At 41.6% G+C, this 27,427-nt stretch overlaps 1 protein-coding gene across 4 annotated transcripts in view; it reads left to right on the top strand.

Moving 5' to 3' along the window:
- Positions 1-27,427, top strand: part of PTPN4 (protein tyrosine phosphatase non-receptor type 4) — a 340,947-nt gene that overhangs the window by 267,124 nt on the left and 46,396 nt on the right. For all 4 annotated transcript variants that reach the window (XM_030209948.1, XM_030209949.1, XM_030209947.1 and 1 more), the window contains 5 exons: positions 3,674-3,757; positions 4,720-4,776; positions 8,973-9,129; positions 21,553-21,719; positions 26,993-27,083. In XM_030209948.1, coding sequence (XP_030065808.1) covers positions 3,674-3,757; positions 4,720-4,776; positions 8,973-9,129; positions 21,553-21,719; positions 26,993-27,083 — 556 coding nt within the window. The remainder of the gene's footprint in view (positions 1-3,673; positions 3,758-4,719; positions 4,777-8,972; positions 9,130-21,552; positions 21,720-26,992; positions 27,084-27,427) is intronic.

Below are 27,427 nucleotides of genomic sequence, written 5' to 3'. Positions count from 1 at the left end.
TTAGTTGAAGGTTTCTACAACAACCAGTGGGGTGCATTCTGCGCTCTTGTAAGCTGATTTAACTATTGTTCGTAGGTATCCTCGCTTCAGAAAAGACCAAACATATCATTAGAATATTTATGTTTCAACTGTTTTTTATTATGAAAGAAATCAACATATCCACATCTTATAGACATTATAGAACTAATACAAGTATTTTTTTGTTCCTCCATTATCTTGTAACAGCATAATAAAACAATAATTATCTTACACAAGGATAGTGTGTTTCTTTTTCTTTCTCTGTGTGTTTCATTAATTTGTATTATCCATGAATTCAACAGAACATTGCATTATTGTCAACATCTAACATAACCAAGTATTGTGCCACCTTCATTATCCGATATTAGTACAACAAATCCATTATTAGTTCCCACCATAGTATAATGTTGCATTCTTCCATCCTTATACCTACTATTTCCCTTTCCCCCTTCCCACCCTCCCTGCCCTCTTATTCTTCATGGTTCCCCCTGTAACCTATAAAATTCCCCATACTTTCCAGTATCGCATAAAGTCCACTCATAAGGTATTAATAATCAGACTTCGCCCTTTCTGCGTCATTTTTTCCAAGTAGCATCCCCAGATTTTAAGAAATCTCGTTTTTCTTTTATCATTTCCTTTAGCCTCTTTTGCTTCCCAAACCAACAATTGATGTACCTGATTACGCCAATGCCAGAAATTTGGCGGGTTGTGTGTAGTCCAGTGCTGCATAATACATTTCCTTGCTATCAAACATAATTTGCGCTTTAGCAATACTTTATCTGCATTTAAACTCGATTGTACCTCCTTCATATCCAATATGAGATGTAATGGATTCATATCTACTCTACTACATAACATACCTGTAAGATAGTTAGTTATTTGTCTCCAATATCGTTGTATTAATACACATTTCCACATCGCATGATAAATGGAGTTCTCGGCATTATGACATTTTACACAAAGAGCTGTTTCTATACCCCCTGCTTTATACAATTGAACCTGTGTAAAGTATGCCCTGTGTATCATTCTAAATGCACATTCCCTATAATCATTTCCCCCTATCAGGCATGGAATACTTTTGATTTGTGCCATTATATCCCAGGATTGCAAGTTCCTTCCCATATCTTTTTCCCATTTCTGTTTCAACAAAGTCATCTCCTTCGCAGGAGTTAGGCTCCATAGTCTCTGATATAATTGCGATATAGAAGGGGCATTTTCTGTAATTTCCTCAAAGAAGGTAATAATTTTATTACCTAACCTAATTATAAGTGCTTCTTTATTTAAATTTTGTATGTAATGTTTAAGCTGATAGTGCGCATAAGTATCTTGCCATCCAGGTTCCTCTTGATGAAGCAGCTGCGGCAGTGGCTTAATATCCCCATTCTCTCCTAGTACGTCTGCCAGGGTTTCCACACTTATCTTTCCCCAGTCATCAAAGATTTTGTTCTCCATTCCTGGTTGGAAGGCCGGATTCCCTCTAATACTTATTAACTCCGTTATTCTCGAGTCTCCGCCTAATAGTTTGCCTATAAATTTCCATACCTCTCTCATGGGTTTAAGTAAAATATTGTGCCTAATTCTAGGAGGAGTTTCCCCGCTCCGCAAATGCATTAGGGTAGTAAAGTGATATGGGTTAAATAATGCATCTTCCATCTCTATAGGTGTATAGTCGGAAGCATGAAATAATCTATCTCTCACCAGTCGCAATAAACATGCCATATTATAATATTTAAGATTGGGAATTCCCAAACCCCCCTGTCTCCATCCTCCCAACATGTATTTTTGTTGTATTTTAGCTTTTTTCTTAGCCCAACAGAATCTGAGCAGCATTCGGTATAAGCGCTTTATATCTTTCTGCAACAGGGCTATTGGTAAGATCTGCAACATATATAACCATCTCGGTAAGATCACCATTTTTCATTAGAATATTTAAATTTTATTTAAAATCATCTGCTGTGCTACAAAGACATTTGACCCGATGAAACTGTCCAACAGGTATACTGTTGCACAGTCTCTTAGAGTGAAAACTACTATAATGAAGAATTTATTACAATCTGTAGCTTTGCAATAAACTGACGTCTTGAATTTATTTGTTGGTGCTACCTTGACACCCATAGCTATCCCTTTAGTTTGGAGAAAGAATTGACTTTGAAACATGAAATAATTTTTAACAGTAACCATAGATGCCATGGCCAACAACAAATCTACTTGATGATTTGAAATACATAACTGGTTAACCACTCCTTCCACTACCTGCATCGCTCCTAACTGGGGAATATTAGAATACAAATCGTTCACACCTAGGTTCAGTCTCTCACATAACATTGTATTTTAAACATTTCTGGTCTCAAATAAAAATCAATATATTGGGATAGTTGTTCAAGAAGAGAATTTTCTTCCAGACACTATAGGGCGCCCAGGAGATTTTACTAAACTCTTGTGAATCTTAGGTAAAATGTTTATGAAAGGGCACACAGGAAATTCATGATACAAATATCTAAACTCCTTCATGGAGATGGGACCAACTTCTACTTTCTGAGCAAGCAAACTATAAACCTCCTTTTGAAATTGATCTGTAGGATTTTGTTCTTATGGTTGATAGAATTGCTCATCTGACAATTATCTAGTCACCTCTTCAATATAATTCCTTCTATTTAAAACCACTACCCCTGCCCCTTTATCTACTCTTAAGAATAACTAACTCAACATTAGATCACAATCTTTCCATTGCCCTTCGTAGTTCAATTGTTAAATTGAACTTTAATTTCCCGGGTTGTGTTTCCAAGAGTAATTTCTGATAGGTGTCAAGAACAGAATTCAGTGGGCCCGGTGGACACCAGGCGGATGGCACTTTGTAATGATTAGAAAATGAATCATCATCTTTATTATCCTTTTGTGAATTCTCACCAAAAAATAACTGTAAACGTAACTTACTGAGTGGAGGGGTTAGTGCAGTGGACCTTGATCCTGGAGAACTAGGTTTGATTCCCACTGCAGCTTCTTGTGACTCTGGGCAAGTCACTTAACCCTCCATTGCCCCAGGTACAAATAAGTACCTGTGTATACTATGTAAACCGCTTTGAATGTAGTTGCAAAAACCTCAGAAAGGCAGTGTATCAGGTCCCATTTCCTTTCTGTTCCCTTCCCTTATCCATCCAAGGGGTATATGAACTCCCTGGTGTAATCTAATTCATCTCTGTTAAATTTGGCAATCTTTTGCATCCTTACTTCTTGCTTATATTTATCCATACATTCCTGATGCTCCTTATAACGTACCTCAAATTCATCATTAGATGAGGATTTTTTCAAAATATCATATGTATATATATAAACAGCAACTATCCTCAAATCCTAATCAATTCAGTATTCCTTCCAGATAGAATCAGGTCCAGATCATAGAAGTATAAATTACCAATTATATGTCTGTAAAGCATTCTCATGTATATCCAGCACCAATAAATAGTGCAATGGTCTTCAGAGTCCCAGTGTCTAAATTGCAGCAAACTGGCTTTCGAACTTTCACAGTGTGCAATTTTTCTTTTCAGATTTTCTCTGTTCAATATTTTAATAATCATCATTAGGGGGACAAAGATAATTTATGTTAAATGAAATACAAGTACTTTACCTTGGGTTTTTTTTTTTTCTTTTTAAACAGCCGAATGGTGTAGTTCCCCATGACAATCTAGTTCTGATAAGAATGAGACCAGATGAGAATGGCAGGTTTGGATTTAATGTGAAGGTAAGGGAACCTACTATATTTTGTAATCATGAATAGCACTATAATATTTGATTAAATCAAGAGATAATAAATAGGCTTTGCCGTAGGCACCAACGTTTCAAAATTATTGGGGATGCCAAACAGAAGACAAATTACCCCTTCCTGGATACATTGAAGGAGCTTGCTCAATATTGGGGATGCCATGGCTTTCCAGCATTGTGGCTCAAAATGCTCAGCTTTTAGGGTTTTGAAAAATGTCAGAATTTTGTAGTAATGAAATATTGAAGTGCTGTGGAAGGTGTGAGTGGTTGCAGGGGTGTGCTGGTAAATTTTTAACAACAGGCTCTTTCTCCGGACGTAGCCAGCTCTGCAGTTGGAAGGGCCAGGGGTGGCCTGGGGGAGGGGGGAGCAACACTTGTCTCTCTCTCCTCCATCCCTTCGTGCAGGCACGCTAGGCATACCTTTGCTGGCAGCCAATAAATGGACTGCCACCACTCCCAACATCTTCCTCTGAGCAGCATGCTGGAACTTCTCACACATGCTCGAGAAATCCCAGTCTGCTGCTCAGAGCTGGAAACAAGGAGCTGGGAGCAGCAGCAGTCTATTTACTTGGCTGGCAGGGCTCAGCATCCCCACCAGCAAAGTAAAAGAGAATTCAGCAGGGGACCCAAGCCCACATTTTGGGAGCCAGTTGTTAAAGTAGCCATGGAGGGCCCTACTTTAACAACCGGCTCCCAAAATTCTTAAAAACTTAACAACCGGCTCTTGCGAGCCCGTGAAAGCCTGCTCCAGCACACCACTGAGTGGTTGTATACGTGGACACCCCCACAAAGAATCTTTCATCCAACTATCCTGTCTATAAGAATCCGGTCACCATAATGCTGGCTCCATGAGAATGGGGAATGTATACTTTTTACAAAAAAAAAAAGATAATAGAAGTTGCATCTTTTGATTTTATATCCATGTTTCTTTTTTTCCCAAAGGGAGGCTATGATCAGAAAATGCCTGTAATTGTATCCAGGGTGGCTCCAGGAACATCTGTAAGTTGAAGAAACAGACATTTAAAAAATGCTTAGTAAGATATAAGAATCATCACACTTGTTCCGTTGATAATACAAACCAGGGCCGTGCCAACACGGTAAGCGAGGTAAGCATGGCAGGAGGGTGCCATCCTCTGGGGGGCGCCCCGCCGCACCATGCTTATCTCGCCCTCTTCTCCCCAGATCCTTTTCTTTTTTTTTTTTTTTTTTTGTTTAAATTTACCTCTTTCCGGCGGCAGCGTAGCATTAGTGAGGAGGCGGCGTTCTCCCGCCCCGACGTGTCAGTCTTCCCTTCGCTCAGTTCCGCCTTCTTCTGACATCAGACCCTGATACAAACATTATGTAAGTCTATATTTTTAGATTTATAAACCGCCCAGATCTGCCAGTCAGCTAGAATGGTATAGAAAGTTTTAATAAACAAATATAAACATATAGCACTACTATGAAGTCTAGCACTTTTGAGGAGAGTCAGGTCACGTCAGAGCAACAGGCATGATATTTGCAAGACAAAGCTTGTCACTGAACTTCAACATTTATGTACATTTCTCTCCAGTAAATCATTGCTGAAAAAGAAGTAAGAGCTATTATGTTTTCAACATTTCCCAAAATTAAATCTATCTGCCTTATTCTTCGATCATCAACAGACTTTAGGAGAAAGAAGTGCGGGGACTTTGTGTAAGCCAAGATAAAGGGTTTGCATTCAGATTCTTGTGGGGCATTGTTGCACTGGGATATTATGTTAAGTGTTCTATTGGTATAACCTCAAGTTGTTTCAGAGTTCATCATCAAATACGTTGTACTTTGTGCTGAGCTGCTGTTCTTCCAGAGTCACAGGAGGCAGTTATGTTTAAGTGGTGCTTCAATACATTTTGCTGACTGAAGTTTAATTACAAAAGTAATACATTGTGGTAGTCTCTACTTAAGTGATAATGCTCCTGGTAAAGGACTCATTGTTAGAAAATTGTATGGGGCTCATTTTAGAAGCACTGGTCCGAAGGGCAGCTGTCAACTGAGCTTGCTACCAAGAATACCTTTTAGAAAGTCAAATCCTTTAACTTTCACTTAACAGCTGTTAAATTTCAGCAGGCCCCTGAGTCGCATAACTGGTTGGCTGGCGACTGACAATTGTTTTGTGCTTAATTTGTAAGAACTAGAAAATCATGAAGTCTCTGTACTGATTTTATGCCATGCACTTAAACTGTGGAAACCTGCAAATGGTCACAGGACACTGTCATATTTCTTAACATTGTATAAATAAGCAAATATATTTGGTTAAGTAACAAGTCTAGCCTCTACTGAGGTACAGTTCTGTTTTATTGGTATTTTCCTTCCTGTCTGTAGCTTCACTCAATTGCTTAAAGGGCTAATGCTGACTCTGAAAAGCTAATTTGTTCAAGACATTTGTTTTATTTATGGTATCTGGGGCACCATAGAAGTTACTAGCTTATAAGCAAACCAGAGGCACTGATCTTTGTCTACCCTTCTGGTCACTGGAGAATCAGCGCTGGACTTAGTGGCTGAATGTTTCCCTGCAACTACTGATACCCCAGTGGATAAAATATGGTCTGAATTCTTCTTAGTCCGACCTAAAACAATTGCTGTATGTTTGTATTGGAAAGCTCTGCTTGTTCCCAATAAAAAAAGATTAAAAAAAAAAAGAAAGTATATTAAATCACAGGGATGATATTGTCCCGACCCCTATCCTACACATTAACAAAGCTAGCAAGATGTAGCAAACTACAGATAGCGTCGATTCCTCGTGCAGGGTTGGGTCACTAAACAGTTGGAGGATTACCTTAAAAATTATAATATCGGAGTAGAGGAGTGGCCTAATGGTTAGTGCAGTGGGTTGCAGATCTAGGGAAATGGGTTTGATTGCCGCTGCTGCTTAATGGTCAGCAGTGGGTTGAGATCCTGGGGAACCAGGTTCAATTCCCCCTGCCATCTCCTTGTGACCCTGGGCAAATCACCTAGCTCTCCATTGCCCCAGGTACAATATAATATACTTGATTGCGAGTGCATTAGGGACAGTACCAGTACCTGAAAAAAAAAATTGTAAACCTCTTAGGTCTAAGTAGTATATAAATACTGAAATAAATAAATCCTATTCGATCTGGGATCTGAAAGGGCTTAAACATAGAGGCTGTAATAGGTTCTCTGATAACTTACTGTAAATCATTGCTAAGCTTAGGTCGGCGATTAGTAGTTATTCAATTTGATCTCTCAAGTGTATTTGACCTTGAGGACCATGAAATTTTGCTGCACATCTTGGATGGATTTGGCATCTCAGGATGCGTTCTAAAATGGTTCAGTGGTTTTGTCTCCCACAGGTTTTATAATGTGAAGATAAAGGGAATTGGGACTTGATAATACCGCCTTTCTGAGGTTTTTGCAACTATGTTTAAAGCGGTTTACATATATTCAGGTACCTATTTTGTACCGGGGCAATGGAGAGTTAAGTGACTTGCCCAGAGCACAATATATAGTATTTGGAAGGTTAAATGCCGCATCCCTCAGGGATCTCTGTTGTCACCTGTTTTACTTAATCTTTTAATTCAGTCCTGGGAGTGGAGCTGGACAAAATCAATGCTAAATGCTATATATACACCAATGATATTTCAGTTCTATTCCCTGGTGGGAAACTGGGTTTCATACCATAGCTCGAAGCATAATAAAGAGAAAGCTAAAGTCCTCTGGATCAGTCCTACTGACAAGATATTTAACAATTTGTCACTTGTCTTCAAGAATAATAATTACACTCTCGAATCCTCAGCACAGGTCTTGGGAGTACAATTAGATAGTCAACTCAGCATGGACCAACAGGTCAATAAGTTAAGAAAAAAATTATATTTTTTTCTGTTGAAAAAGTTAAGGGCCATTAAAAAATACTTTTAACTGTCCATATTTTGTCTGTTAGTTCAGACACTCTTACTATCCCAGCTGGACTATTGCAATGTAGCGTATGCTGGATGCTCAAAATTTGGGGGCAGTAGTTCCGGTTCGAGCTCATGCCATTTCTGGCATGCCGGAAAATATTCCCTAATTTCTAGCGTGGCACTAACCCGTAGTAATAGAACTGCCAGGTTACTGCCACCTCAATGGGTGGCAGTAAGGGCACCCCCCCCTCCCGCATAGTCGTGCGGTAAAAATAATCATATTTCATGGCCTTTTGGGGGGGTGGCGCTTTTTAACTGCTGCACTAAAAAGGACCTCGGCACGCAGGAAAAATGGTCCCTACCACTACCACAGGGCCTTTTTTACCACAGCTTAGTAAAAGGACCCCTTTAGTTCTAACCACTTAGTGTTTTATGGAATATGGTATATACAATTTTAGTAAATTATGTGCAATTGAAATCTTAGCACACTTTTAAAATACTTAAAAGGACATCATGATTTATTTTTTACATACCTTATAATGTCTTATTTTCAACAGAGGTGTTTAAAAAAATAAACAAAAGGAAAGCATATCCTGTTTACTTTACTTCTTATATTCTTAAACTACCCAGAAGAGTTCAGTGCGGATCTCAACTGGAAGCAACAGGCAGATCCTGCGAATTAACAACTAGTCAGTTAATACATATTAAAAGAAAGGGGAAAAAACGTGTTCTAATCATAAAAACCTCTTTAAAAAAAAAAAAAAAAGCTTTTAGGGCTTTTCAAAAAGTAAATAAACTCTGCATTTTTATTAATTGTACAGGGAGAGAATGTCATAGCAGCTGGACTTGAAACATAAATCTCACAGATTAAATGGTCTTAATTTTTCAATTTGGTTGACCTAGGATAATGAAGTAAAAAATTATCTCTAAGGCCTCTGTCTTTATTAATCATTTGGACCCAGCCAAGCAAATATTCTGGAGATTTTATGAACTATAATGCATACCTGGAATTGAATTTGAGCCTCCACTGCACCAATGGAGAAACTCTTACCATATTTATGAGTGTAAAAAATTAATCTTGCAGCTGTATTCTGTATAGTCTGAATCCTCCTCAAAAGACCTTTTTGACAGCCAGCATAAATGACATTGCTGTAATCCATTGCTTTGTAACTTCTAAATAATTTTCAGTCTTTTCCATTGAGAGGAAACAAGAATAATGTTTATGGTAAAATCCATGTTACCTCTTGACAACATGATAAATGACTTGGCAGTGTTTCATATGCATCAGGTAATAAAACTGTCCTCTTCCTCCTGTTGCAGGCTGACCTCTGCATCCCTCGGTTAAATGAAGGGGATCAGGTTGTACTGATCAACGGCAGAGATATTTCGGAACACACACATGATCAAGTTGTCATGTTTATTAAAGCTAGTTGTGAGAGACACTCGGGGGAGCTTGTATTGCTGGTGCGACCCAATGGTAAGTGATTTGTATGTAGCACCTTCATTCTCAGGAGATTTGCTACTCTTCAGTTTGTAGAACTGCCCCATTACATCCTCCAGGTTTACAGAGAATTCATTAAGTTTCTTCGACTCGTCAGCTTCGAATACCATTTCCGGCACCAATATCCCACCCAATTCTTCCTCGGTGAAGACCGAAGCAAAGAATTCATTTAATCTCTCCGCTACGGCTTTGTCTTCCCTGATCGCCTCTTTTACTCCTTGGTCATCTAGCGGTCCAACCGATTCTTTGGCCGGCTTCCTGCTTTTAATATACCTAAAAAAAAATTTACTATGTGTTTTTGCCTCCAATGCAATCTTTTTTTCGAAGTCCCTCTTAGCCTTCCTTATCAGCGCTTTGCATTTTACTTAACATTCCTTATGCTGTTTCTTATTCTTTTCAGTCGGTTCCTTCTTCCATTTTCTGAATGATTTTCTTTTAGCTCTAATAGCATCCTTCACCTCACTTTTTAACCACACCGGCTGTCGTTTGGGCTTCCGCCCTCCTTTTTTAATACGCTGAATATATTTGGCCTGGGCTTCCAGGATGGTTTTTCAACTGTATCCACGCCTGATGTAAATTTTTGACCCTCACAGCTGCTCCTCTAAGTTTTTTTTCTACCGTTCTTCTCATTTTATCATAGTCTCCTTTTTTAAAGTTAAACACTAATGTATTTGATTTTCTATGTATACTTCAAAGCTAATATCAAATCCAATCATATTATGATCACTGTTATCAAGCGGCCCCAGCACCATTACCTCCCGCACCAGAACAAGCGCCCCACTAAGGACTAGGTCTAGAATTTTTCCTTCTCTCGTCGGCTCCTGTACCAGCTGCTCCATAAAGCTGTCCTTGATTTCATCAAGGAATTTTACCTCCCTAGCATGCCCAATGTTACATTTACCTAGTAAATATCAGGGTAATTGAAATCATCCATTATTATTGTGTTTCCCAGTTTGTTCGCGTCCCTAATTTCCTGTAACATGTCTGCATCCGTCTGTTCATCCTGCCAAGCAGATGGTAGTACACTCCTATCACTATCCTTTCCCCCTTTACACATGGAATTTCAATCCACAGTGATTCCAAGAAGTGTTTTGTTTCCTGCAGAATTTTCGATCTATTTGATTCAAGGCTCTCGTTAATTTACAATGCTACCCTCCACCAATTCAATTCATCTTATCACTACGATATAATTTGTACCCTGGTATGACAGTGTCCAACTGGTTATCCTCCTTCCACCGGATCTCAGAGATGCCTAATATATCTAATTTTTCATTTAGTGCAATATATTCTAACTCTCCCATCTTATTTCTTAGGCTCCTGGCATTCGCATATAGACATTTCAAAGTATGTTTGTTGTTCCTATTTACGTGATCTTAGTATTTGACAGTATTAATTTGCAATCTTTTCTCTGATTTTTATTTTTATTTAAGGACACCTGGTCTACTACGGTCTCTTTTGCAACCTCACTATCAGGATACCCTATTTTCCCTGTTTTGGTGATATCTTTGAAAGATACCTTATCATGAACCATGCGCTTTTGAGCGACTGTCAGTCTTTCCCCCGTTTCTAGTTTAAAAGCTGCTCTATCTCCTTTTTAAATGCCGATGCCAGCAGCCTGGTCCCACCCTGGTTAAGGTGGAGCCCATCCTTTCGGAATAGGCTCCCCCTTCCCCAGAATGTTGCCCAGTTCCTAACAAATCTAAAACCCTCCTCCCTACACCATCGTCTCATCCACGCATTGAGACTCCGGAGCTCTGCCTGTCTCTTGGGCCCTGCGCATGGGACGGGTAGCATTTCAGAAAATGCTACTCTAGAATATCTGGATTTGAGCTTTCTAACTAAGAGCCTAAATTTGGCTTCCAGAACCTCTCTCCCATATTTTTCTATGTCATTGGTACCCACATGTACCAAGATAGCCGGCTCCTCCCCAGCATTATCTAAAATTTTATCTAGGTGATGCGTGAGGTCCGCCACCTTCACACCAGGCAGGCAAGTCACCAGGCGATCCTCACTTCCTCCAGCCACCCAGCTATCTATATGCCTAATGATCGAATCACCAACTACAACAGCTGTCCTAACCTTTCCCTCCCGGTCCGCACTTAGAGACGTATCCTCGGTGCGAGAGGATAGTACATCCCCTTGTGGGCAGGTCCTGGCTTCAGGAGTACTTCCTACTTCACCAGGGTGATGTTCTCCTTCTAGGAGACCTCCCTCCTCCAAGGTAGTACAAAGGCTACCTGACTGGAGGTGGGACTTCTCTACAACATCCCTGTAGGTCTCCTCTATGTACCTCTCTGTCTCCCTCATTTCCACAAAGTCTGCTACTCTAGCCTCAAGAGAACGGACACGTTCTCTGAGAGCTAGGAGCTCTTTGCATCGGGCACACACATATGACATCTCACCAACTGGGAGATAATCGCACCTACAAAGGGGGTGAACACATAGGTGGACCATAGGTATGTCCACCATCAACATGCGCATCTTAGAGAATACCATCAGATGCGGTCATCGAGTGGCACAGTGTTTAGGTGAGGTCACTCACTCCTGCCAGTGACATAAATGGGTGTGCCTTTCTTTTGGGTTCACCAATTCAGGTTTGCCTTGATATAGAATTAGCGCTCCCTGTGCTTCTGCATTGGTGTACCCAAAAGGAGGTGCCGCTTTATGGCGTTGCCCTTGATATGGATTGTGCCATCAAAAATTCCTTTTTAGTTTCAACAATTTTTTATTGATGATACGACAAGATAAACAACCAACAAGCTCCATGTACTGAGCAGTGAAACCAGAACATTCACAAAAGAGCATAGTAACATTCTCTTCATCAATATTTTACATTTCTTCTTCCCCCAACCCAATCCCCACCCCTAAGATCCACCGTTTATTATTTGGATACCAGCTACATGTAACCCATTTGAACAACTTAGGTATTGATGAACACAGATAAAAAAAACAAAAAAAAAGACCAACAGTGTTTAACAATCCCCTTCCCTCATTGTATTCCCCGGTAATCTATTCAGAACTTGGCTGCGAGCTCTACTGGATATGCTGTTAAGGTAAGGTTGCCATATTCCCAAGAATTTCCTCTGTCTTTTTGGTGACAATCTCGCCCCTCTAGCCTCCCAAAGCATAAGCTGGTGTAGCATATTCCTCCAGCCCCAATAAGAGGGAGGTATGTCTGATACCCATCCATTAAGTATACATTTTTTCCCCACTATACAGGCTTTATTTGTCAGCAGCTGGGCTTCCTTGTTTCCCCCTCCCTCTTGTCCCTCTACATTAAACATCATACGTTCAAATGTGACCCGTGTCCTATGCCCCAGGACCCCTCTAAGAAAGTTCTCCACTTTCTTCCAGAATGATTTAACATATCTGCAGAGCCAGATGCAGTGTGTAAATGAGGCTCGTGGCTGCCTACATTTAAGGCAGTTGTCTTCCTCCACCACTCCTGCATGATAGGCTCTCCTCTGGGAAAAATATGCTCTATGTACCGTTCTAAATTGACATTCTTGAAGTTCTGCACTATGTACTATTTTAGGAACCCCCATCAATGACCGTCGTATAAGTATCTCAGGTATTGGTTTCTGTATGTCTATACTCCAACGTGCTGCTACTTCTGCTACTTCCCTTGGTGGTTGAGCATTCTCCATAAGTCTACAGAACCAGGAGACTGAAACTTGCCCCGCTGCATCACCCTCTAAAAACTCCCTCAACTTCCTCCCAAAACTAGGATGCAGACTGTCTCTTGGAAGGCTTTGTACATAATGAAGAAGCTGGTGGTAGGCAAAAAGCGTCATTAAACCCCCTGAACTGGTACTCATGAATTCTTGTGTTGTCAGCAGCACCCCCTCCTCCCTAATAAAACTCTCCAGGAGAGTGACTCCTTGTTCCTTGAGTCGCCGGAAAATATTATTGTCTCTACCTGGTGAGAAGTCGTCATTACCCTGCAGCGGCAATAAGATGCTGCTGGTCGGGTTTTGTCCCCATCCTTCCAACAAGTCTTTCCATACCCATCTCAAAGGGTCTAATAGTATGCTGTGCCTAACCCGTATGGGCATCTTTTTCTGAGTCACATGTAACAGGTAATTCACATGCCATGGGTGAAAGTATGCTTTCTCTAGATCTATATCTGTATAAGTGTTGGTTCCCAAGATCCAATCTCTAAGGTGGCGCAATAAGCAGGCCTTATTATATTTCTGCACATCTGGCAATCCTAAACCTCCATGCTTCTGAGCCCCCACCAAATGTTGCCACTTCACCTTAGGTTTTTTCCCGGCCCAACAAAATGAAACCACCAGTCTTCTGAGTAGTACCAGATCTTTTCTCAGAAGTCTGATCGGCATAGCCTGCATTATGTATAGCCACCGAGGGAATATTATCATGCGATATGCATGTATTCTGCCCATGAGCGACAGAGGCAGGGCCGACCACCTAGACAACTGATCCTTCGTATCCTTTAGTAACCGTGCTACATTAAGGGCATAGAGTTGCCGAGTATCCATAGCTAACTGGGTGCCTAAATACCTAAACTCTCCTGGAGCCCACCGAAGAGGGAACTCTGCACCCCAACCACTTTTTAGTTCTTCCGTGTTTGCCAGGGCTTCCGATTTTAAGTAGTTTAATTTAAAGCCAGAGAAGTCCCCGTACTCCCGCAAGCTTTCCAGCAAATATGGTAATGAGCTTCGGGGTTCTGTTAGTAACACCAGGAGGTCATCCGCAAAGGCCGCTGTCTTAAATGTGATGCCTCTGATCTGGACCCCTTTAATGTCTGCATTACTCTGTATTTCCCTTAATAGCGGATCCATCGCTAGGATAAAGAGAAGTGGCGATAGCGGACAGCCCTGCCTTGTGCCCCTCTGGATTGGGAACCACTCTGATAATTGCCCATTAGCATAAACTTGTGCTTTGGGTTCGTTATATAACGCCTCCACTGCACTAGTAAAGAATCCCGCAATACCATATGCCTTTAGCACCCCAAAAAGGAATTCCCGCCCTACTCTGTCGAATGCCTTTTCGGCATCGAAACTTATTAGCATTGCTGGGGTGTTCTCCATCTTTACTCTATCCAATGCTGCCCAAATCCTTCGCATGTTTTTCGCTATCACCCTACCACATGTGAACCCCACCTGCGGTTCCATCACCAATGCAGGGAGGAATCGTGATAACCTATTTGCCAGTATTTTGGCCAGCATTTTTGTTTCTACATTTAGTAGCGATATTGGCCTGTAGGATTCAGGGCAATCCCTTGGTTTACCAGGCTTTGGCAATACGGTAATTTGGGCCCTGTTTGAATGTGCCGGTAAACAACCTCTCTGTAAGGATGTATTGAATACCTCTGTGAGTACTGGGTTTATTTCCGCGCCTAACAACTTGTAGAACTCAGACCGCATTCCATCTGGTCCTGGTGCTTTATTCAATTTGCTCTGTTTAACCACCCATTCAATCTCCTCTGCCATCACTGGAGCATTTAAAATTTCCAAATCTCCTTCCGAGACCTGTGGCAGCTCAATACTATCTAAATACGTGCTACTGGGTGTAACTAAGTCTTCTTGCCGTGAATATAACTTTTTAAAGAACGCAGCTAGCACAGCGTTGATCTCATGGTCTTTATGGGTCCGTTTGCCTCCCTCATATCTCATGGTTAAAATTTTTGTAGCTCCCGCTTTCTGGTTAACTAATTTAGCCATTAGCCTCCCACTTTTATTCGCATACCTATAGAGTTGGTATCTATAATAGGTATTTGATTTCTGTATTCTCTCCTGTAGGAGTTCATTTAAGGCCTGCTGCGCTTCTAATAATTGTGTTTTAATAGCCAGTGAATGCCTTCGGCCGTATTGTCTCCTCAGCGATGTCACTTGCTTTTCTAACCTGGCCACCTCCCCGTCTCTGACCTTTCTTTTGAAAGCTACATAAGATATAATTTCTCCCCTTAGGACCGCCTTTGCAGACTCCCAGAAAAGAATGGGATCCCCATGTTGCATGTTATTATCTCGATAGTCCCGCCACTTCTCCATCAAATAGGGCAGGAAGTGGCTATCTCTATACAGAAATGCTGGAAAACGCCAGGACCCTAATGGAGGCCTTCCCTCTCCTCCCCTCAAACACACCTTCACCCATTCATGGTCCGAGATCATGATAGGTCCAATATGAGCCCCCTCCACCCTGGTCAGTAGTTCAGGTGATAACAGTATATAGTCTATTCTAGACATGGTGGAGTGGGCCCTGGACAGATGCGTAAAGTCTCTCTCCACTGGATGCAGAGTTCTCCACACATCCACTATGTCGAGGGTATTACATAAGCGGGCCACGCCCCTCTCTGTTCTAGCAAGTTCCCTTCCCGTTGGTGCAGATCTATCTAATTCGGGATCTATTACTTCATTCATGTCTCCTCCTATCAAAATTGGCATGTCCCCCAGTGTCCGTATTTTCCTTATGAGTTGGGAGTGAAAACGTTTATCAATTTTATTTGGTGCGTATATATTTCCTAGCAGCAATGGTTGCCGTTCTATTATGACTGATGCCAGGACATACCTCCCTCCCGAATCGGTCAATACTTTCTTAATCTCTACGTTGAGCCCTTTCCTAATCAACGTAATTACTCCACCCTTCTTTCCAACTGCTGGGGCATCAATCCATTCTCCTACCCACCACCTCTTCAGTTTGGCATGTTCTTCCCTAGGGAGATGTGTCTCTTGCAAAAATGCTATAGATACTTTCCTATCATTCAAGGCTTTCAGGATTTTTTGTCTCTTAACCGGGGAATGTATGCCCCCCACATTCCATGTGATCACTTGTAATGTACTCATGTTACCCCTGATTCAGTGTTAACATTCTATATTCTAACAGGTTGTTGCAAAACTTCATAATCACGCCCGGAGAGTGTCCCAGCCTCCACTCCCCAAGCAATGTCGTCCTCATGGCTCCTACCCGGAAAAACTTCCTCCATCCAAGCCATACCACCACATTTAATCCACATCCAGTAACAGATCTTAGGTTCCCTCCCCCCCTCCCCTTACATTCTCCCCCCCCCCCCCCTACTTCCAACTTTACCCTCCCGCAGCCCTCCCCCGCCCCCCTCTACCCTTGCTTATGCCTCGAGGCATATCTTCCGGTGTTACCACGGCTAGAGCGCCTCCTTCAGTCAAGTCCTGACTAAAGCCATTTTCCACCTGCTGCTTATAGCGACATCTCTTTCAGGATCTCCGCAGTATTGGTTTTGAGTCCTGTTCATAGATTTATAAGTCTAGTCTGATAACTTCTATATGATGTCCATTTCTCCCATACTGTATTATCTGTCTGTTTTCTCGCTTTATTGCGCTGTCCATATTCCAACAAGTAACTAATACAACCATAAACATCGTTGCTTTACCGGCAACATCCGATAAGTCTTTGTTATTAGGCTTTCCCAGATTCATTTCCTTACCGATCTTCAGCCGTCCTGTCTTTGTGCCAGCATCTTTTCCACGTATATGTTTGCTTCTTCAACTCTTTCAAAGAAAAGTGTCTGGCCATTATCCAGTATCTTAAGCTTGGCAGGATACAGCAGGCTAAATTTGTATTTTAATCCAAAAAGCTTAGTGCACAGCGGAGCAAAGCTTTTTCTTGCCGCCGACACTGCAGAGGAGTAGTCCTGAAAACACAGGATGCGCTTCCCCTGGTAATCCAAATTTTTCCCCGCTCGTATCGCTTGCAAAATCAGAGCCTTGTGCGCATAGTTTAGAATTCGGAAGATGATCACTCTGGGCTTGCCCATGCCTTCTCTTTTTTGCCCGAGCCGGTGTGCTCTTTCCACATGGAGAGAAGAAGCGAGCTCTGCATTTTCCAAGGTCTCGGGAAGCCATTTTTCCAGGAAGGAGCACAAATTCCGCTCAGGAAGAATCTCTGGTAGCCCCACGAGGCGGAGGTTATTTCTCCGAGATCTATTCTCTAGATCTTCCAGCTTTGCCTCCACCTCCTTGAGGCGCGTTTGTACACGCGGCAGATCCTCTTTGACTTTTAAAATGTCCTCCTCCGCTTGGCCCACTCTCTGTTGTACTGCCTGCAACTCCGTTATCATCTTGGTATGTCTCTCATCCAGGCCTTCTAACTTTTCCAAGATGAGTTGCAGCTTCACGCCGACCGCCTGTTCGACCGCCGTCCTCACCTCCTCCGTTATCTCCGCCGCCCAGGGAGAACCCGGCGGCGGCGGCGAGATCTTGTCCGCCATTTTGTTTTCGGCAGTCCGGGTTTTGTCTTTTGCGTCTTTGCGGGCCGTTTTCGATGCCATCTGCTTTACCCTGAGCTCCGCTACGCTCCTGGGCTATCCTCTAAGATGCTCGATGGAAGTGCTTTCCGCGTACGGCGGGAAACGGGGCAATTCGCGTGCAGATTAACTGAGGCGCTCTGGAGCAGTGGTTCTCTGCGTCCTCACCGCTCCATGCCTCCGCCGGAAGTTCAAAAAAATTCCTTTTAAACTCTCTAGCAGTTATAGGATAGTGCCAGGGCAAAGCAAAGGCATTCCTCCTGTACTCTCATCAAATGAAATCGCACAATATGATACCCACCAGCATGCCTTCTGAGATATAGTCCCCATACTCTGGAGCTCACTCCCAAAGGGGCTACACCTTTCTCTATTTCAGGAAGCAGGTGAAAGCCGGCTCTTCTCCCAACCTTTAATGCCTGTGGCAACTATCTTCTTGCTCCACATCTCAACTAGCTTGCCACACAACTTGTAACTGAGACCAGTTTCACAGAACTTATTCAACTGTACATGTAATTTACCTCCACTTTGGTCACCCATTTACTTATCTGAATGCCTTTGTCCTACCCATCTTGTCTGTCTGTACGTCCCAACTGCATTTTCCCCTGTGGCTGCCTTTTAAGATGTTTCATTGTATAGTACTGATGTGAGCATCACGCTTATGTTATTTGAATGTTCTAATGCTTTCCTGCTAAGGTGTTTCATTTGTATAATGCCGACCTTATGAGTGTCATATCTGTCTTATGTGATGTTCTTCCAAGCTACCTATTATGGTGTATCATTTGTATTCTGCTGGCATTTATTATATTTGTTATATGAATGTTCTGCTGTGGTGTTTTAATATATCTTTCTGATGCTGTGTCATGTTATGCCAGTTAAATCCTAGTAATAACAATATCTCCAGGTTTACCTCATTGATTAGATTTTATGCTTACATTTGGTCATTTTGCTATTTTTACACCGTTAACACAATGTAAGTTGTTTGTCAAGCAATATCTGTTGTACATCTCCTTGGGTAAATCTCCCCATGAAGGTAGTTAATAAATCACAATAAATAAATAACATGTGTTTGTTTTTTAAGCGCTGTTGCCAGCATTTAAAAAAAAAAAAAAAAAAGCTGACCAGTACAACTGAACATTGATCTGATTGTTTTTCCTCTAGTTTTTATTTAGACTATTAACAATTTTCAGCTCCCTAAAGTGCAAAGGGCACATAGTGCATATGTTTATAAAAAGAATGCAAGGAATCCTGGAGATTCTTTTCATCTAGAATGTTTTCATTTGTTTTGCCTGATCTACTCTGTTTCTCAGCCTTTACTGTATTGAGAATAGTGAGGGCAGTTTTGAAATTCTGTAGTCCTCTGGTTTGTTCCTGTGTTCCTGGAAGCAATTTCCAAATTGTTTTTCCTTATCCTGCTAGACTAGTCTAGATGGATGGGTTATATCACCCTGCCAGTAGGTGGAGGCAGAGACCATGGCAATTTTTCAGAGATATCACACTGTAAGGAATGGTGCAACTGTGGAACTTGCCAGTATTCTCTGCCTTTAGCAGATGGTTACAGTATAGACTGGTACAGCAGCTTTTGCTTTCTTCCAGGCCTGACTCCCTGAGGCACAGTTAGGTTGAGTCCCCTAGGTTGGTGGGAATGTCTCAGGGTCTGGTCTGCAGACCTTCTCTTTGATCATGCAGCAGGAGCCTCCCTATGGCTTATGGACCTATCTGTTGGTCTCGGCCCTTGGAGTTAAGATTCCTTGCAGTGGCCTTTTGGGTTCCCAGCAAGTGAGGCGGGGTTGAATCGGAGCTGGGGCTTGAGTCCCCTTCCCCCTCCATTTCTCCATTGTGCTTCACATTTGAGACTTTGCTTGCCGTTGCCTCAGCAGGATAAAGTTAAGTGGAATTTTTAAAAAGAGACATAGCACTTTAAATAGCAATAAGGGAATCCTGAAGTGGCCTCAGAGTTGTGTAGCTAATGGTAAGGAATTTCCCAATGCACAACTTAGGGTGTTTAGGCAGAGGAAAGAGACCAGTATGCAGGATCATGTTAGGAGGTATGAGGCATGTGGTGTCTGGCACCTACTATAGGTAGCTTAAGTAAAGGCAATCCACAGTCTGCAGATTGATTCCCAGCATCACAGCCAGTCAGGTTCCAGGGCTGTGACAGCTGGCTCCCAATATAGAGATCCCCTTCTTCTGGAGATCAGCTGCCAAGCAAGGTAGCTACTCTGTCATCCTTGCCAGCTCCCCAAATCCTCCTCTAGCAAGGGGGTGGGAACTGGCTTCCTGGGGGAACCTACAAGCTCTCAGGACACTCTAGGGTGCTTAGGGTCCTAAATGTTGCAAGGGATCCAACAGCAGATCACTGAGGACCAATTAAGATCCCATCAGTGGGAGGAAATATGAAAGGCTGGGGGGGGGGGGGGCCTTTATCCAGATAGCCTACTAGAGTATTATAAGCCTGTAACTACAGGATATCTGAAGCAACTGAAGGAGGATTTGTATAAAACAGTACTCCAGAAACTGAAAGACAATCCTCCTGGGGGTTATTGTTCAGTCAGATGCACCTTGGAGTTGCACACTCCTCTTTTTGTTTTTTTAGTAGTCTTTATTGTTGTTGTTACATTTGTACCCCGCACTTTCCCACTCATGGCAGGCTCAATGCGGCTTACATGGGGCAATGGAGGGTTAAGTGACTTGCCCAGAGTCACAAGGAACTGCCTGTGCCGGGAATCAAACTCAGTTCCCCAGGACCAAAGTCCACCACCCTAACCACTAGGCCACTCCTCCACTCCATGGAGTCCTTTATGGAGGACTTTTAGATGATGCCTTCCTTTTGCTGAAGGTGGTTTCTCCCTTTCATATAAATCAGGTGTGCCAGCTTTCCCAGAAGGTGGTTGGACATTCTTCCCTTCCCAAGCTGGATGTATGTGTTCACAAATTCACTCCACAAGTCAAATCAGCGGTTTGTTTGGTTTAGCAGCCTATGCAAGGAAGAGACAGATTCCAAAGCATTTCACCCCTTTTAGATCAAGGTGATTTGGTCTCTGTGTGTTCTGAGTTGAAGATTGATTCTGGAGGGATTTGGGGCCTACTCTACAAGGGCTCAGGTGACTTCCTGGACTGAGGCCAGGACTGTAGTTCAAGAAGATATTTGTAGGGCAGTGATGTGTGGGCCTCCCTGAATTTCTTCAAGAACTATAGTTTGGCTCTTCATGTGAGAGAGGATGCTACCTTTGGAAAGGCACTTACTGAGTCATCCTTGTCTTCCCCTACCCAGGTCTTGAAGCTTGGGTTCATCCTTTCAGTTTGCACTGGTATAGCATGGTGCTAGGGAAGATGAAATTTGTTCTTACCTGCTAATTTCCTTCCCTTGATTTCTACTAGACCAGTCTAGGACCCACCCAGGAAGGTAGTGGCTGATAGGCATTCCCTTCATTGCCTCTCCTGGTCAGTAGCAAAATATTCATGACTCTGTCTTATTCTTGCACAGAATTAATTTTGTTTAGGGATTGTCTAAGTGTTGAATTTTGTTCTGAAACTTATATCTTCTTGCAACTTTGACAATAGAATACTGTCAATTTCAGGGCTGCACTGTCCCTCCTATTGTGATAATATCACTGGAAAAACCATGGTCTCTGCCTCTGTGTGCTTGTAGGGCAGCTTAACTTATCGGTCTGGACTAGGAATCAAGGAAATTAGCAGAAAAGAACAAATTGCACTATAGAATTCCCTTTGGAAATTTAGGCAGTGCACTTAACACTGGTGTTTTTTGTACTTTATTGCACCCAAATGGAGTCGGGTGCAAAGTAGATGCTGGGAAGTACATGTGGTGATTTGAAAATACAATCACTGTACATTCTTTTCCCTTGTATGTGAGTAAAGGTGTGTATGTATAATTTTTCCTTCACATAGGAGGAGGAGGAGGGAGCATTTTCAACCTGCATTTTAACTTAGAAATACCAGAAGAAAGCCTTTTTGTCTTTGTCCTTTTTTGAAGACTACTATTAGTGTATTTTCTTGGAATATGTACATAACATACAAGCAGTATTCTTTGCACTGCATTAAGTTAGTTTAACAGGATATATTCTACATGCATATACACAGGCATATATGGATTTATGTAAATAATAGCTTGAATAATGTGTCTATATGCATACCTACTGCAGCTGTTTACGATGTGGTGGAAGAAAAGCTAGAGAATGAGCCTGATTTCCAGTACATCCCAGAAAAGACTCCATTGGATGGAGTGCATCAGGATGACAACGCCCTGAGAGAGTCCATGATTCAACTGGCAGAAGGATTGCACAGCGGGACTATTCTCGCTCAGTTTGATGTAAGCTAGTGTTTGAAAAATATTGCTCCTTAAAATGAGCTGTATGTCTTTGAGGGTTACTGGAGTGTGGTAAAAAGAATTGGGATTCTATCCACTTCTGTAGATTAGGGCATATTCATTGTAGTTAGGGGCATTGATTGATTGCTTACATGTAATGGTAGCTATGTGTGTGTTGTGTTGTAATATAAACAAGGAAAATACAGCACACACACATAACCATAAACTCAGAACAATCAGTGCCTCTAAACACAAAACTTTTGTATAAATGTGTATTGATTTCTCAGCGGATGTTGCTGAACATAGTAATTTACTTTGAAATTTTTTTTTATTTGGATTTGTGTTCCACATTTCTGAGAATTACCAAAGGTGTGGGGTACAGCAAAAATGGGGAAAATACAATTAATCAGTATCATACACAGTAATATTAAATTGCCTTACAAGCACAGCATATCAGTAAAATAGATGCAACCATTTCAGGAGAGACTGTGGATGGTACAAGGCAGTAAATCTTATGACAGAGCATTTACTTAGAGCTGGGAGTGCAGACAGATCTTTCCTGTTATCACCAGGTCATCCTTCTATTTCATGGGCACTGCTGACTTCAGCAGCTATCAAATAATAGCGACCGAGCGTTCAACATTGTGAATGTTAATGAGGATACGCTGATTGACTGAAATGTTTATGCAGCATACCATAGTTTCTTTTGTTTATTTTTTTTAATCAAACTGTTTATTACTATTCCTGTTTGATAAATAGGTTTCATGTATTTGTTTTCAGTTAGGAAATTTTTCACAAAAATAAGCATGAGGTAGGGGGAAGTTTGCTATATTTGAGGATACTTTGCAAAATGTTCTAACTACACAAAGCCCTAAAATTTCTGAGTGTTGAACTAAGGTTGCCAGCTGGCTTTGTCCCCCCCCCACCCACCCCATTTGGGAGGCAATTCCAATCCCGGTTTTTCTCCACTGAAGGCACGAAAATGTAATTCTTCTTTATTTGCAGAAATCAGAAAGATAATTTCAGGTATGAAATAGGATAAGCACAAAGAGCCTGCAAGACTGGAACAATGGAAAAGTCCTTTATTTCAAGAGACCCGACACGGGCCGTGTTTCGGCACCAACTACCTGCCTCAGGGGTCAAACTAATACACTTAGTAAAAGCTAATTGAATCCCACGCGGTCCTTCAGGACAGCACTGCTTGATAATATTGGTGTTCTGCCCCCATATTCATGGAGGGCAGGGTATATTGTGATGTATATTTAATATGAATATTATTTGTATTTAATTGCATTGTTTGTGTAATAGATAGCACTGTGTATTGGGACTACATTTCCTTTTTTTTTATAAGAATTTAAATTTACAAGCAATAAAATAACTTGCCAGAAATACAGAGAAAGTAATACACAAGAATTATTTCAATCAGGTAATTCTATACTCTTCCTTAGACCACAAAATAGGGAGAGTGAAACAAGACAAGGAGATCAATTAAACAACAGCAAACAGGAAAACCAGAAAAAATGTGGTATTAACCTGATTATCCCCAGTTATTATTTATCTGAATCATTATTCCACATTGATTGTCTGGTTGGCTTCTTCAAACCCAAAACGGTGTATGTTCAATTTACTTTGTTGGAAACATACTTATTGTTCAATATATTAGTAGAAATAATACACCTAATTTCATTTTTTCCTCTTTTAAAACCAGAAATTATTTAACAGTGCGAACACTTGAGTCTCTAATCCAATTCCTACTGATTAAGGTAATCCCAGTTTCACAGGCTTCACTTCTTTTGAATTAATATTACTAAGTAATAATTTATATTACTAAGAGGAATCATTACAAAGGAAAAAAACCAAATTTTCAGGAAATATTTCTGAGGAAATCTTTAGGAGTCATACCCGGAACTCTGGGAAAACAACAATCTCAATATTAATCATCTGTAATAATAATCATTTTGTTCAGATTTCTGGTCTATTATCATTTTCAAAATCTTAACCATTTCCTACTCCTGTAGAACTTCATTTGCTGTATCAATTTTTCTTTCTCAAAGGGTTCGATTAGGTTATCCATGTAGCTCACTAATAAGATTATATCTGAAGCAAAGTTATTTACTACCACCGTTAGGTCCTGGAACGCCTTCCAGCTGATAGCTCTTATGGGTTTAGGAGTGGCACCACTGACTCGGGTTCAGCTGTAAACGACTTCCGTTTCAGCATGGACGCCTAACTCACTCCTCCACTCCATTGGACATGGTGGTTAAATGATTCGAGAGTGATGAAGTTGTTGCCAGGTCCAAGAGTGTCGATGCGCCTTCGCCGGCGCTAATCAAAGGACTCGCCAACCTTGGGCAGCGTGTCACGCAGCGGTCCCACACTTGCTGCACAGGGGACAAAACTCTGGCCATTGGCGGCTGACCCCCGATTGTCCCCTTCCTCTCAGTTAGGGTAACTGCAGTTGCAGAGAGGAAATTTCAAGTAAACAAAGACAAAACTTCAGAGGACAGCTGGGCCGTTGAGCATACGAGCTTCAGGTCGCTATTTTTCCACTCTTCCTAGTTTGGGACACTCTTTGTCTGGTTTCTCCTCAGAGGCCTGTCTGATATGTGTAACCCTTCAGCATAGCCCTCTGAGTCATTGAAACACAGAAGCCCCTCCACCACTGCAAGGTGGTGTCCCTCGGAGGGGAGGACTACTTTTCCTATAGTTTCCAGTATCCTGTAATTGACTCCTTGTGAGCTTTCCCTATTGGCTATCAGCTCTGAGCTAGCACCAGCCCTCCCTCGCTGCCTTTGTGTGCTGTGAGAGAGCCCATTTGCTGCCTTTGTGTGCTGTGAGAGAGCCCATTTGCTGCCTTTGTGGGCTGTAAGAGAGCCCAGTCTTCCTAGCATGTCTCGGTGATAAGCAGCTGTTCTAGGGGGCAGATCCCTCCTTAATCTACTGTAATTCCATCAAAATTTTCACCTTTTCCCCCAAGTCATTCTCTATTGATTTTCCCAGAGTTCTTCCCCTTATTATTTTTTTTTTTTTTTAAGTATTACAGCTTTTTTCTCTTAGCTGGGGTGAAGTTCTGGCCATCTCCTTGCCTCTGAGGTGGCTAGATACAGACTCTGTGGGCAGAAGGCCACAATTCTTTTACAAGCAACTGAACTGCAAGTTGAAATTTCTTTGTTTATTCTGAGTAAAGTGGGTCCGTACAGATTCCTGAAGGAAAAGTCCATTGATCATTATTAAATTTGGGGGTTTTGCCAAGTTCTTGGGGCCTGGATTGGCCACTGTCGGAGGCAGAGTGCTGGGCTTGATGGACCTTTGGTCTTTTCCCAACGTGACAGTGCTTATGTGCTTATGTACTACAATAAAGAAGATTTGCTTAAGAATTGAGAGTCTATTGGTGACGCTTCTGCTTGGGGGTGGTTTATGCCAGCTGTTTAAGCTACACTATACTCTACCTACAACAGTATATTTCCCTAGAACAGTACAGTTGACCCTGGATATGTGGTTGGACTGTGGTAGTTGTAAACCATTGGAAAAAAATGGTCACGATGCTTGTGAGCAGCTTAACATAATATGCACAGTTCTGCCAGAACTTCTACTGTTGGTAGAAGTTCTGGCAGCACTCTGCATGTTACGTTGATTTGTTGACGAGCATTGAGGCATATTTTCAAAGCACTTAGCCTTCCAAAGTTCGATAGGTTTCTATGGAACTTTGGAAGGTTAAGTGCTTTGAAAATGAGCCCCAAAATTATGATTTTTTTAATCGTTTATGACTACCTCATATCCAGGGTCAATATTATAAAGCAGTGCTGCCTTGAAGGACCTCATGGGACTCAGCCTTTACTGAGTGTACTAGTTTGCGCCAAAATACGGCCCATGCCAGGTCTCTTGAATTAAAGGGCTTTCTCGTTGTTCCAGTCTTGGAGGGTCATTCGTGCTTTTCTTGTTGCTCTTGTTTGTGTACTTTTGGACCTTTTCTCTTTTGCTGTTTACGAAATGGGATAAAACAGGGCTGAAGCAGCCTTATAGATAAAGTTTTTGAGCCTGCTAGCTATCTACTTGCATAGCTTTGATTGATATTATATACTTCATTATTTCATAGAGGCACAAAGGGCCCCTTTTACCAAGCTGCGGCAAAAGGGGTCTGGCACTGGCGTTGGTGTGCATTTTACACACACGCCGAGGCTCCCTTTTACTGCAGCTGGTAAAAGAGAAGTCTCGCCTTCCTGCAGGAAATGGCCGCGTGGCAAGTAAAGCACTTGCTGGGCGGCCATTTGGGGGGGGTGGGAGCCCTTACCGCCACCCATTGAGGCGGTAGTAAGGGCTGTCGTGTTAACCCGGCAGTAACCAGCACTGCCTGATTACTACTGCAAGGTACACTCCAGCGCTACAAAAATAAAAAAAAGTTTTGTAGTGCGGGAAATGACGGTGCAGTAGGAGTGCAGCAGCCCGGCGGTATTTCCTGTATAACGAGGGCTTACCGTCACTTAGTAAAAGGAGCCCATAATATGGAAGAAAGGGAAACCTACTCATTAAAACACCAAACTGCAACGTATAATGCTTCTAGCATGAAGTGTTCAAATCTTCAGTCTGCCACAGACTTTGCGCAGATCCCTTTTTCTTCATTATGCTTCACTGTAATGGGTTGATCTGCTTTGGAAACAGTCTTGCAGATTAAATAGTGCAACCAACTCCCAAGTCCATCGACATAAGAGGAGGCTGTATGTATTTTGTGAAAGGCTTTGAGCGTGGCTTGCTAAACTGTTTTCCTCATATACACAGACTGGAGGAAAAAGCCTTAGTAGGTCAGGCCCTGTGATGATAAAGCACTTTGAGAACGTTAGTTAAAGGAAGCATGTTTTATAAATGCCACTAACAGCTATTATGTAGGTAGTATTTTTCTTTGAAAACTAAGGGGCCCCTTTTACTAAAACAGCATGCGCTAATTGAATTAGTTTGCGCTAAATACTAGGAAGCCCATGTTTTACCTGTGGGCTTCTTAATATTTAGCACATTCTAAGCTTTAGTAAAAAGGGACCATAAATAAAAGAAGAGTCTTATTAATTTTTATAAAAGGTTTATGGTTTAGATAGAGAGAACAAGCAACCTGTTGCAAAGGTCCAGGTTGTCCTGAAAGAAGACTGCGTGTTTTTTAGAAAGTGATGGGGGTTTTTTTTGGGTTTTTTTTCTTTGTGGGCCTGTGTTCTTCTGTTGTACGTTGTTATAATTAGATTCCCTTAATATAGGTTGTACTGTCTGACCATATTTTTTTCTTTTTGTAGCAACTGTACAGAAAAAAACCCGGAATGACAATGTCTTGTGCCAAATTACCTCAAAACATTTCCAAAAATAGATACAGAGACATTTCGCCTTGTAAGTATGTGTTTCACTGTATCTTGAGAAGTTGTATGTTTGAAAAAATAAATAGAAAAAAAAAATACTCAAACTAGATTCAGACCTGATTTCACGATCAGCTGTTGTGCATACACTTATTTATTCTTGGGAACTTTTATTTATTTATTTATTTGTTGCATTTGTATCCCACATTTTCCCATTTTTTGCAGGCTCAATGTGGCTTACATAATGCCGTAATGGCGATCGCCATTTCGGGAATGAGAAATACAAAGTATTGTTACATTACTACTACTACTACTATTTAGCATTTCTATAGCGCTGCACAAACATAGAACATAGTAAACATAGTTGATGACGGCAGA

The sequence above is a fragment of the Microcaecilia unicolor genome, chromosome 7 (genome assembly GCF_901765095.1).
Source record: "Microcaecilia unicolor chromosome 7, aMicUni1.1, whole genome shotgun sequence".
Taxonomy (NCBI): Eukaryota; Metazoa; Chordata; class Amphibia; order Gymnophiona; family Siphonopidae; genus Microcaecilia; species Microcaecilia unicolor.
Note: the sequence above shows the minus strand (reverse complement) of the source record. Positions and strands in the feature narration are given on the sequence as shown.